This window comes from Pinus tabuliformis, chromosome 6 (assembly GCF_031772625.1).
Source record: "Pinus tabuliformis cultivar Carrire ecotype Pingquan chromosome 6, CPIR1, whole genome shotgun sequence".
Taxonomy (NCBI): Eukaryota; Viridiplantae; Streptophyta; class Pinopsida; order Pinales; family Pinaceae; genus Pinus; species Pinus tabuliformis.
Genome location: NC_142292.1, coordinates 610,281,295 through 610,293,725, shown reverse-complemented (window position 1 = coordinate 610,293,725; position 12,431 = coordinate 610,281,295). Strand labels below are relative to the sequence as shown.

The following is a 12,431-nucleotide window of genomic DNA, read 5'->3' as shown; positions in this document are numbered from 1 at the left end:
CATGACTCCCTTTTCACCCCCTCTCTCTCTCCACCTTTCTCCCTCTATGTTTTCTTGTTCCCTCCCTCTCCTACCCCCTCCAATTCCATCTCTCTCCTCATATATATCTTCCTTCCTCTCTATACCTTATCTCCCACCTCCCTCTATCTCTACCCCCAAATCACTCTCCCTCTCTCTCTCTCTTCCTTCCAACTCTATCACTATCTCCCCCCCTCCCTGTCCTTCTCCATCTCTATGTCTCCATCTCTCTCCCTTCCCCTTCTCTCACTATCTCTATCCTCTCGTCTTCCTTCACATCCCTCCTCTCCTCTCTCCCTCACTCTCTCTCCATCTCTTCCTTCTCACTCCTCTCTCTCTCTCCACCTCTATCTCTCTATGTCTTTTTTCTTTCCTCCCTCTCTCGCCCACTCCAAATCCATTTCTCCTTCTCTCTCCTCATTCTTCCTTCCTCTCACTCCCTCTCTCCCACCTCCCTCTCTCCCACCCATCACACTCTCTTTCTCTCTCTCTCTGTCCTCCAACTTTTTCAATATCTCCCTCCCTCTCTTAAACTTGAGCACATTGTATTATGTTTAAGAAATTATCTAAATTAAAAAAAAAAAATGGTTGTAAAATATTGAACGTATATTTTGGATCAATCATGTCAAAGAAAATAAAATAATGAAAAAAATTAAAAAGTCATGCACTATATTTAATCTATTATAATTAGTCAATTTGCTTTCTCTCATCCCTTGAAATAATTTATGTTTTTTTGGGCATGTGGTTTGATAATCCATGGTATTGACCCATGGTATTGTAACAAATGCTATTTTTTACAAGTTAATAATATCTATCGTAATGTGGGGGTGATTATATCTATGGTTAAGAATCTTGTCATATTGTTATAAAATATTTTGGTTGTGAAATAAATTATGGTTTTTGGACTTGTAGTATTGATAAACCACGTGAGTGGCCCATGGTATTGTAACAAATGCTATTCAAAAGTTAATAACAAAATCAAAATATAACAAATTGAATTTTATTATTTTTATTAATTTAAACTGTTATTATCAATTGAGGTCATATTTAAATGATTACACTCATCCCAATATCATTTTTAACTTCTTCTTCTTCTTTTTAACTTAGCCTATGCAGAGTGAATTAGATAGACACGACGAAGAATCCGGGAAGGAGAAGATGGCATCCGGGCGAACTAGGGTAAGAAAGGGCTTCGGTTAGGGTTTCGGGTTTCTGCAGTCAATGCATGAACCCTCCGTCTCCGCATCCGTCCAACCCTGTTACAGTCTTTACCCTAACCGCGAGCTGCAGTTTTACTTGCTGGTAACTTCTTGGAGTTCTGAGCCCCGACCCGTGACTAACGGCGCGCCCTGTGACGGAACTTCAACAGCTGCACGGACCGTTTTTTCATATTGCAACTGTCGTTTTCTCCCGGTTTGCTCTCCGTTCCGAGGTGTCTGCAGATCCTAGGAGCAGCTGGCAATGGAGGATATTGAGGCCGTCGATTACTCCGCGGACCCATTGGAGGGGGTCTCCATCTGGCGCACCCCACTTGATACATCCGGAGGTATGTACAGCTCGGATTTACCTGAACAATTTCCGTCGTTTCCATTTAGTGAACCGCATTCGCACCCCCCTGTTGTCCTCCCGGACGACCCGCCGACTTGGCCTGCTCTTACCACACCCCCGCACTCTCCGACAACCCTAGGGTTTGTTTCAAGCTGCATCAACCCTAACCCTGGTTCACTTCCTCTGGTCACGGGCTCATTACCCCTCCATTATCAAAACCCCTCTCTACCCGGACCCTCTATTGGCATCCCTGTCTCCATCGGGCACACTTCCGGCAGTTTCACCGCCGTACCTCCGCTCACAGGCCTCCCATCGTCTTCAGGATCTCACGGCCCCTCTTATACACCCCGAGTCCCGGCATCGCAGCAAGCAAACCCCCCACCATCTGGTCACCCCCTCCGCCATACCCCTCCTCGGGGCCCTAAACGGAAATACAAGTGCTTCAAATCAAGGGAGGAGTACATATTTCTCAGATTGGAAGAAGACATTCACTTGGGTGAGGCCATGGATTTTGCTGATCGTGTTTTGGTCGGCCGCATCAGGGGCCGAAGTTACTCGGCTGCACGTTTGAAGCAATGGGCAGTGGATGTTTGGGGCCACCATTTGGTGGATATCCCCTTTGTGCAGACCTTCGTGCGGGGATGGTTCGCTCTGCATTTCGCCCGTGCTGATCATACTAACTGGGTCCTTTCATCTTATTGGCGTTTTGACCATGCTCCGGTGCTACTGAAGAGATGGACTCCTCTATTTGACCCTGAGACGGAGAAAATTGGCATCGGAACGGTATGGATTCGGCTTCCTGGGCTTCCTCTCCAGTACTGGTCAGAAGACATCTTCAAGAGGATTGGTAATGCCATTGGCGGATATATGGGCTATGACAAATCCTATCAGCAGACGGGAATGATGGCATACGCCAGGATACTCATTAACCTGGACACGAGAGGCGGACTGCTGGAATACATTACAATACAGTGGAGGGATACTGAATGCAAGCAAATCATCGATTACGAAGGCGTACCATACAGGTGTCGCAGATTCCACCAAGTAGGCCACCTTTACAGAGATTGCCCTCTCCTCAAGAAATCAGTATCGAATGGCTCGGAGGAAGCAGTCCCACAGACGCAGGACATACCCCCTGAGATTCATCCTACACAGACCTCTGGGGAACAGGATCGCCCTCAGATCGTGGAGGAACCAGGGAGCACCGGGCCATCTGACAATGCTGGGGATCCCTCTGATCTGCCTTCGGCCTCGCCTCACCTGCAGCCTACTGATCAAGAGGACTTGGAGCAATCGGGTAAGTTTACTAACTATTCTCCGTCTCCTCCTCCTTCATGTATGAATTTGGGCATATCATCTCATATCATTGCATCTGCATCCATCAATACTACATTATCCACTACATCCCCTGCATCCCCACCACGGAATAATCAAAATCACTCCACACTCACATGCTCCCTACCACTCCCTTCACCGGTGGCTCCTCCATCTAGAATCACTTCAACTCTGGCCTCCCTTTCATTAAATTCATCACCGTCTCCTCCCGGTATTCCCTCCGCTCCCATTTGACAGGGGTCCGGATGCAGTTGGACTTGAACTGAACCGTATGCCTATGTCCCTCAAGAATTCTAGGGGCAGACCTTCCCGCATTTCCAAGGCAAGGAATACTGCAGATGAAGAAGTCGTCCTGGGGCGACAGCAGACAATCTTCTGGGCCCTTAGAGCGAGGAATGGCCCAACCCCTCTCCCCTAATTAAGTTTCTTTCTTTCAATTTCCAGGGGTTTGCTAGTTCAGCCAAAAAACTAGCACTTAGGAGACTACTCCTAACATCACAGATGGACTTCATATTTCTTCAAGAGACCCTCTGTCAAGCAGAACCCCTCATCCACACTCTCTCAGTCTGGCTCCCTTCCTGGACCTTCCATGCATTGGATGCGTCCGGACGATCTGGGGGAATGGCCATTGGGGTAAATAACAAAGTTGCGGAGATCAAGAACACTTTTGGAGGAAGAGGGTTTATAGGTCTGGACATCTGTGCACATTCTGCTGTAAACGACATCAAGATTATAAATGTTTACGGCCCTTGTACAGACCGTGCTAATTATTGGAGATCTTTACTTGCATCAGAGCTGTTCCAGGCAGACAATATTATTCTTGGAGGATATTTCAATTTCTCGCTCGGATATAGTGAGTCATGGGGGCACTCAGCCCAGGTTGACACCCTCACTGATACTATATCTAGCCTACTAGAGGATCATCACTGGGTAGACATACCGTCTGCTAAGCTCCAATATACTTGGACAAATAACAGAAGTGGAGACCAAAGCCTTGCAAGAAGACTGGACAGATTCCTTATTAAGGAATCCCTGGTTAATGATCTCCCCAGAGTTCGGCAATGGGTTGGAACGGGAGGCATTTCAGATCATCGGCCAATCTTCTTAGAAGCTGAAGACCTAACCCATAAGATTAAGAGCCCTTTTAAATTCAATGCCTCTTGGTTACAAGATCCCTCTTACATTCAATTGGTCAATAATTACTGGCAATCCAATGCCATCAGAGAAGGAGAGGACATATCAGTGGGCTTCGTAAGGAAACTCACAGAACTCAAACAGCTCACCAAGCACTGGGCTCATCTAAAATGCCTTCAGGATAATCTGACTTTAAAAGAGGCTGAAAGGGTCATTGCAGAATTTGAAGAATCATAAAATGGGACTTTCCCCTCACCTGAAAGCAAGGAGAATTTCACCTCCCTTATTACTAAATGCACTCAAATCCTGAAGGAAAGGGAAGAAAGATGGAGACTTAGAAGCAGAGCTATATGGCTCACCGAAGGAGATGCAAATACCAAATTTTATCACAAGTTTGCAAATGGCCGCAAGGTTATTAACACTATTTGGGAATTAAAGAATGATCAAGGGGTCACTGTCTCCTCACAGCGAAATCTGGCCAGATTGGCCACTGAGCATTTTCGAGGAATTTACAAGGCTCCTGAAGAAGCTAATATCTTGGAAATCATGCGAGTGGCTGAGCTCTTCCCCAGATATATTGAACAAGAAGATGTTGATGAAATGCAGAAGGAAGTGACGATGGCAGAATTAGAAGCTACCCTGAAATGGTTCAAAAAAGATAAGAGCCCTGGTCCAGATGGATGGACCATTGAATTTTATCTTGCTTTTTTTGATCTTTTGGGCAATGACCTCCTGAATATAGTCAAAGACAGTAGAAGAAGAGGTCGTATATCCTCAGCCATTAAATCCACCTTTATAGCTCTCATCCCTAAGTCAAATGCCCCCAGAACCTTTGATGATTTCCTCCCTATATCACTCTGCAATTGCCTCTACAAGATTATAGCTAAGACTATTGCCAACCATCTCAAGCCCATTCTATCGCATCATATATCTGCTGAACAATTTGCTTTCCTGCACCATAGACAGATCCATGAGGCCATTGCTATTGCTCAAGAGCTCTTGCACACCATGCAGATCAAAAAACAAAAAGGAATGATCCTCAAGGTGGATCTGTCCAAGGCATTTGACAGAACCAACTGGCTATACTTACGGCTATTGCTCACGCACCTAGGCTTCCCTTATGAATTCATTAAATGGACCATGAACTCTATCACTGATGTATCCTATAGTGTTTTACTAAATGGGGAAGCAACCTCTTTCTTCACTTCAGAGAGGGGACTCAGACAGGGATGTCCACTCTCCCCTCTGCTGTTTTTACTCATAATGGAAGGGTTGAGTAGAATTATATCATCTGCACGAGATAGACACCAGTTATCTGGTATCAAACTTGCAGACCATCTTTTCCTCACTCACCTATTATTTGTTGATGATATTCTTATTTTCCTGAATGGCAGCGTTGGAGACTCCACTATACTCCATAACTCATTTCTTCTCTTTCAGCAAGCTACTGGTATGAAGATTAATGTTCATAAGTCCACCATTACTACTTTTGGATGCTCTATCAATGAAATAGCTTATGCTAATCAGCGATTTCCTTATAACAACTTGACCTTGTCAGAAGGTATTAAATATCTTGGTTTCAGACTGAAACCTAATGGATACAAAATAGCTGATTGGTTATGGCTAATAGCCAAGGTGGAAAAGAGACTACAAGTTTGGTATCACCGATACCTATCTCGAGCTGGCAGACTGATACTTATTAAAGCTGTGATTGAAGCCACTCCAGTATACTGGATGGCTCTCACATGGATTCCCAAGGGCATACTCAACAGATTACAGCATATTTGCAGTAAATTTCTTTGGAAGGGCCACCAGCCTGGCAGAATCTTTGCCTGGGTGAAATGGGATACTATTGCAAAACCCAAACGCTGGGGGGGTTGGGGTATCAAAAGGCTCGACCTTTTCTCCAGGGCTCTGGCTGCCAAACTTGGATGGCAACTTCTCACCACTGAAGGACTCTGGACCAGGGTAGCATGTGCAAAATACATCAGGCCCTTGAATGTGTTGGATTGGATATGCAGTCAACAGAGAACTAATCATAACATATCCATCATATGGAAAGCTGTCATCGGCACACTACCCTTATTACGAGAAGGATTAACTTGGCGCATCAAGGCTGGTAATGCAGTCCGAATAGGTCTGGACCCTTGGGTTGGATGTGGAAATACTCACAGACTCTCAGATGGTCTCATTGGACATCTTAATGACAGAGGTATCATATACATAATGCATATTGGTGATCAAGCAAACTCCTCCTTCCTCCATCAAGCCTGGACCAGCGCTCAAGCATTAGATATTCCGGCACAGTGGCACAATGAATGGGCAGAGTACACAGATGCACTCACTCAAGCTCATATCAGACTTACTGATGGACCTGATGAAATCATTTGGGCTTATGCAAAACATGGAGCATATACCCCGAAGCTTGGCTATCTAAAGCTCATGGAATCTCATAAGCCTCATATTATCCATCCCACATGGAAGGCATTATGGAAACTCAAATCAGCCCCGCGTACTCGACTGCTCATGTGGAACATAATCTTTGATAAAGTACCTACGGGCACCAACCTTATGAAGCGATCCTTCCATGGACCCTTCTGCTTCCATCTCTGTCTCCAGGAGGAAGAAAGTACTTTACACTTATTCTTGAATTGTTGTATCACATTACATTTTTGGCATGACCTCTCTTCTCATCTCCTGCATTTGAAAAACTGGCATGGTCATAGCTTAATGGAGGCATCGGAGAACTGGAACCATGAACACTCGGGGAAGGCCATTAATATTCCGCTGCTTGCATGTTGGGCAATCTGGATTGCCCGGAATCAGGCTATTTTCAATCTCAGAGCCCCCCACTGGCCTACTATCCTTCATCATACCATTGCGGATTACAACATGATACCTGAAGAAGAACCCACAGGTCTTGTTCACATCATTAACCGATTGGATATTGACAAATCCAAACCATGGGCTTTTTTTGATGGTTCTGCACAAGAGGTAGGCTGTGGGGGAGGCGCAGTACTATATCTCAATGAAACACACAGCTACAAAATTCAAATAAACCTAGGCAGAGGAACTAATAACTATGCTGAACTGTGCACTGCCAAGCACCTCATACACTTTGCCATACAAAAACAATGTAGACATCTCCAGCTGTTTGGTGATTCTAAAATAGTTTGCAATTGGATGTCTGATGCATCTCATTGTCATGCATTTTCATTGAGGCACATATTAGATGAGGCAAAGAGGCTGACTACTTCATTTGAATCATTTGCTTGTCGTCATATCTACAGGGAACAAAATACCATTGCAGATCAACTCTCCAAAGAGGCAGCGCACAGACAAGGAGACAATTGGCTGATACAGGAGGAAATCGAAGGGTCTTTCTATCAGCATTATCATAGACCCTTTGATGATCGGATGGACAATGGGCTATAAAAGCCCACTTACAGATTTTCACTTGTTTATTTTTGTTGTCAATAGTTGTATATATCTCTATATATTTAGCACTATACAACACTTTATTTTTGATATATATGGCTCTCTGCGTAGAGCAATGGACTCCTATTTTGAACACTGTTAGTGAACAGTTTTGGACTGCTCCCTGCGAGGAGACAACCTGCTTTAATTTTGTTTATATAGTACTACAGACTGATCTTGGTAGGCACAGCTGCCTGTATATGAATGCTTCGGCATATACAAAATGTAATTTCTTAACTTTAATAGAAATTACGACTTTTTCCCAGGGGAAAAAAAAAACTTAGCCTATGCAAAAATAACAAATTCTTATTAAAAATAAATCATTTACCCCAATTTCAATTTATATATTTTATTTTGTATTATAAATATTTCTTTTGTTTTTTTTATTATAAATATTTGTTTTCTTTTTCAAAGAAATATTCATAGATTACATCCTCACATTGTAGCACGTAGCATTGTACCACTACATTTTTATCTGTGTGGAAATGCCAGAGAATACCATCAACATGATCTATGGATTTCATGGGATTTGAACCCTAGATGGAGTTTGTGTGATCTATGGATTTCATGGGATTCGAACCCTAGATGGAGTTTGCATGGGAAACACCTCACGAGAGCATCAATGATTAGATGGAGATTTTGGTAATTTTTACATGGGTATGAATTTGGACTCTGGAGAGATCTTCCTTTTTACTAAAGATGATTTTTGTTATTATAGGTAAATAATTTCGAGGGTTTAGATGATCAAAGAATAAATTTTATCTAGAGTTGAGGGTTTAATTATTATGATAATGGACTCTGGAGAGTTCTTCCTTTTTACTAAAGATGGTTTTTGCTCTTATTGGTAAATAATTTCCAAGCGTTTATATGATCAAAGAATAAATTTTATCTAGAGTAGAGGGTTTAATGATTATGATAATGCAGATCTTGATTGCATTCTTCCTTTTTACTAAAGATGTTTTTTGTTCTTATGGGATGACAGTTTAATGATTATGACAATGTAGATCTTGATTGTGTTCTTCCTTTTTAATAAAGATGATTTTTCTTATTATGGGTAAACAATTTTGAGGGTTTATATGACCAAAGAATAAGTTTTATCTAGAGTTGAGGGTTTAATGATTATGATAATGTAGATCTTGATTGAGGCCAACAATTCGTGAAAAGACAATTCACAAGTAAGCATTTTGCATGTCCTTATTGAGATTTTGGTCAGTTTTACATGGGTATGAATTTGGACTATGGAGAGTTATTCATTTTTAATAAAGATGATTTTTGTTCTTATGGCTAAACAATTTGAGGGTTTATATGATCAAAGCATAAATTTTATCTAGAGTTGAAGGTTTAATGATTATGATAATGCAGATCTTGATTTCAGTCTACAATTCATCAAAAGACAATGCACAAGTAAGCATTTTGCATGTCTTTATTGTACAAAGGGTTTAATGATTATGATAATGCAAATCTTGATTGCGGCCAACAATTCATCAAAGGACAATGGACAAGTAAGTATTTTGCATCTCCTTATTGTACAGATCAGTTCGCTCCTCCCTAACTTTTCTAGGGTCAGAATGCATGAAATTTTATTTTTTCTTTTCACCTTTTTTTAGTGTTTGATTGTTTGTGTAATGGACTCTACCATGCCCAAATTCAAAGGGCTTGAGTGATGCAAGAAAATTTTCTGGTAGGATGCAAATTCTAGACCTTCCTCAAACTTTGTTACATGAAATTAAAATTTCTTGTAATCATGAACATAAAATATTTTATGTTTCATCCTTACATTTTGATCTCAATGCCTATAGTTTTAAACCATGTTACTATATTTTAAGAAGAATATACATAGATCCATTAAACGTTATAACTCTCCAAATCTTAGGTTAATTTCAGATAAAAAGAATGAACCTGAATAGATTTTGAAATTTAGATTCAATGCTTACAGACAATGATTAAAAATGGAAGAACCCAAATTGTATGATAAATTTTACCCACCCATCAATATCCAAGACCTTTCATATTATTCCTAACCTAAACAGAGAGAGTAGAAGAAGAAGAGGAGCCTATATGAGGTGGGCCCTGACCTGTTTGATACTTTTCAAAAGTTGGGCATGCCCTTGACTAGAAGAAGAGATTGACCAACATTGTTGTAGATGTTGTTTTTGACAGTGTTTTCATTGCTACCATGCATAGGTAGACTCTATAGGAAGTTGATGTTATCTTTTGTTCATTATAAGAGGTAATTCGAGAGTACCTTTATGTAGTTAGGAAGTAGCTTGGCAGGGTTGTTCCTCCTACTGATAACTATTATGCTGCATTGTATTTCATTTTATTTTAGTGATAGTTCCTTCTATTAAATCCCCAAGCACACTTTGTCACCCATGGAAATATCCACTTATTTCAGGATGAATGAGATGGAGACCAGGCAGTTTGAGAGGACTCTTATTGTTGTAGATGAGAGGAGTTATGTGAGGTGAGAGGAGTTCTGTGACATATATTGAAGGATGCACTGCACCATTTTATGACACCAATCATCTCCATGCCACAGTAGTGGATATCTATTGCACTGAGGGAGCAACAATAAAGTATTCCACTATAAATAATTGGTATGTCGAGGATGAGGAATGCAGATGTGGGATTTATAATTTTATTATGAAAAGAGGTTTGTGTGATGGAGACAAATCCTACAGGTAAATCGTATCATTATATTTCTATGAAATCTCAAAATGTTTTCAATATGGAAATATGTATGTACTCTTGAATTTATTTATGTTGTAATAAGGTCAAGAATAAAGTTGTCATTGCAAATAATTGGGAACTACCATGCAAGTTTACTTTACTACATGGAATTCTTGATTTGTTAGATCCCAACTAGTTAGGGTTGAATTTATTTTTGTTGTAATGAGATTAGGAATAAAGTTGTCAGTTTAATCACTAAAATATGCCATGTAAGATTTAATGAATACATGAAATTTTTTATTTGTTAGAGCCCAACTTATTAGGATTATGAAGAATCTTCTTTCATGACAATATTTATGAATGATCTATTCTTGCTCAAAGAATTACATATTATAGAAAGGTGGAAAATAAATGAGATGCAACTGAATGGTTTCTGTGTTAAAATGTGTGGGGGAGTATAAAATCATTTTCAGTTGTGTTCAAATATTTTGGAGCACTCACTAAAGTTCTTCAATTTCCTCCTAGTTAATTCCATTTCTACTATCCCAATGCTTCTATAAGTCTTTCTCCAAGGTGATATCTTAATTGTCTTCGAGGGAAATTGATTACTTGATTGGAACCCATAGATTACAATTTGATTAGGAGAAAGGGACGAGAAAGCTTCATATTCTTTAATATATTCCACAAATTAAAAGCATATCGAATGATTGCCTTTCTGTTTATTTGATACGACAATCACTCGACAATTTGTTAGGATTTTGATACCTTTTCCAATGAATTATTTTTCTGAAAGTTACGTTCTCAATTAAAGAAATTAAATAAAAGGTGAAAATGATGCAATGGAAGCATTTTATGTTTTAGTGCCAAGAATGCCTTGGTAATGTGAAGGGCTTGGTATTTTCTTGACTCAATATTAGTCACATTTGACCTCCTAGCATTTCTTTTAATTTCATTTTTGTTTTGTTTATATTGATGTCCTTGAAGTTGGTGATCTGCTGTGTGTGCAATAGGAAGTATTAAATATTAAATACTCTCAAAGGTGATATTGATGGATGACTGACTTTAAATGACCCTACTTGACACTTTAGTTTTACATGATCATTCAAAGAAATTATTAATAAATATTAAAGGGAAGATGATTAACATGCAATGTTTCTTGGCTTGTCATATAATTACTGCTTTTTTACCCCCAATAATATATTTAAGGCTACATTTTTGTTGTTACCTGTGGAGCTTCCCTTTGGCTCAGAAAAACATCGATGATAAATTTCCAGTGCATTGGTATTGGACATCATCAAAGAGGAATTCACCAAAATCAGTAGAGGAAATGGGATCAATTGGTACAATGAGCGAATAACGCTAGAGAAACACTGAGTCACCATAATTTCTTATGTATTTAGATTCACTTGAAATAACTAGTCAGAAAAAGTACATTTTTCTTTCCGAATATTTTCATGTATACATAAGTACTAAAAACGAAATTTGAGACTAATTATTAAAACTAATAATTATCTGATAGTCATAATTTATAATTAAATAGTATAATATGAGTAATATTATTGGACACAACTATAGGGTCTGACTGTGAGGGGCATTGTGACAATATATGTACACTTCTCATTGTATTAGACAATCATCTCTCAGAGTGTGATATCCATCTAATGAAATGTACTCCTAGAGGCCATTGTGGGATTGAAATTTTTTCTTTCAGTGGAAAGGTGGTGATATATTTCTTACGCCTTAGTGTTTTGCTTCCCTAAGGTTTTGACACTACTCACAGCTAGCGCCTTCATGCAACCAGGTGCGGTAATCATCTTGGAAAGTTGAATCTTTTTGTATCCACAATCCAATATGATGTTGGATCAATCTCATGATCCTAAAAACATAGGTCATAATAGTGAGGAAATTTTACTGTGGGAAAAAGAATATCCAAATTTAAGGAACATGACTCTTTTAGAAGAAGTAATAAGGATATTTTTTACATTGATCTTTTTTTTTTCCATTTGTTTTCACAAGTTATCTATTGCATGATATTTTTAACATATAACTTAGTTGGTATGATTGTGCCCAAGTTTTTGTTGAAGGTTGAATACTAAGTTCCTAAGGTGTTATTTTCTATGGTGACGTTTTATTTGTTTTGTTTATACAGGTCGTCTAGCTGCATAGTGGCCACTATCAAATGTTGAGGTATATGTTGTATAAATTGTTTTTAGTCTACTTTATTTTATATTCAAGTATTCATCGTCTTT

General features: G+C 39.7%; 1 protein-coding gene across 1 annotated transcript; it reads left to right on the top strand.

The window, feature by feature from the left end:
* Positions 1 to 3,522: 3,522 nt before the first annotated feature.
* LOC149260050 (uncharacterized) lies at positions 3,523 to 4,272 on the top strand. The gene has a single exon (XM_089456356.1). It carries the CDS (start codon positions 3,523 to 3,525, stop codon positions 4,270 to 4,272), a length of 750 nt encoding a protein of 249 aa, XP_089312482.1.
* The last annotated feature ends 8,159 nt before the right edge of the window (positions 4,273 to 12,431 follow it).

What these genes read in the sequence shown, in the direction of transcription:
- LOC149260050 (XM_089456356.1), top strand. Translation starts at nt 3,523, where the DNA reads ATGGCCATTGGGGTAAATAACAAAGTTGCGGAGATCAAGAACACTTTT.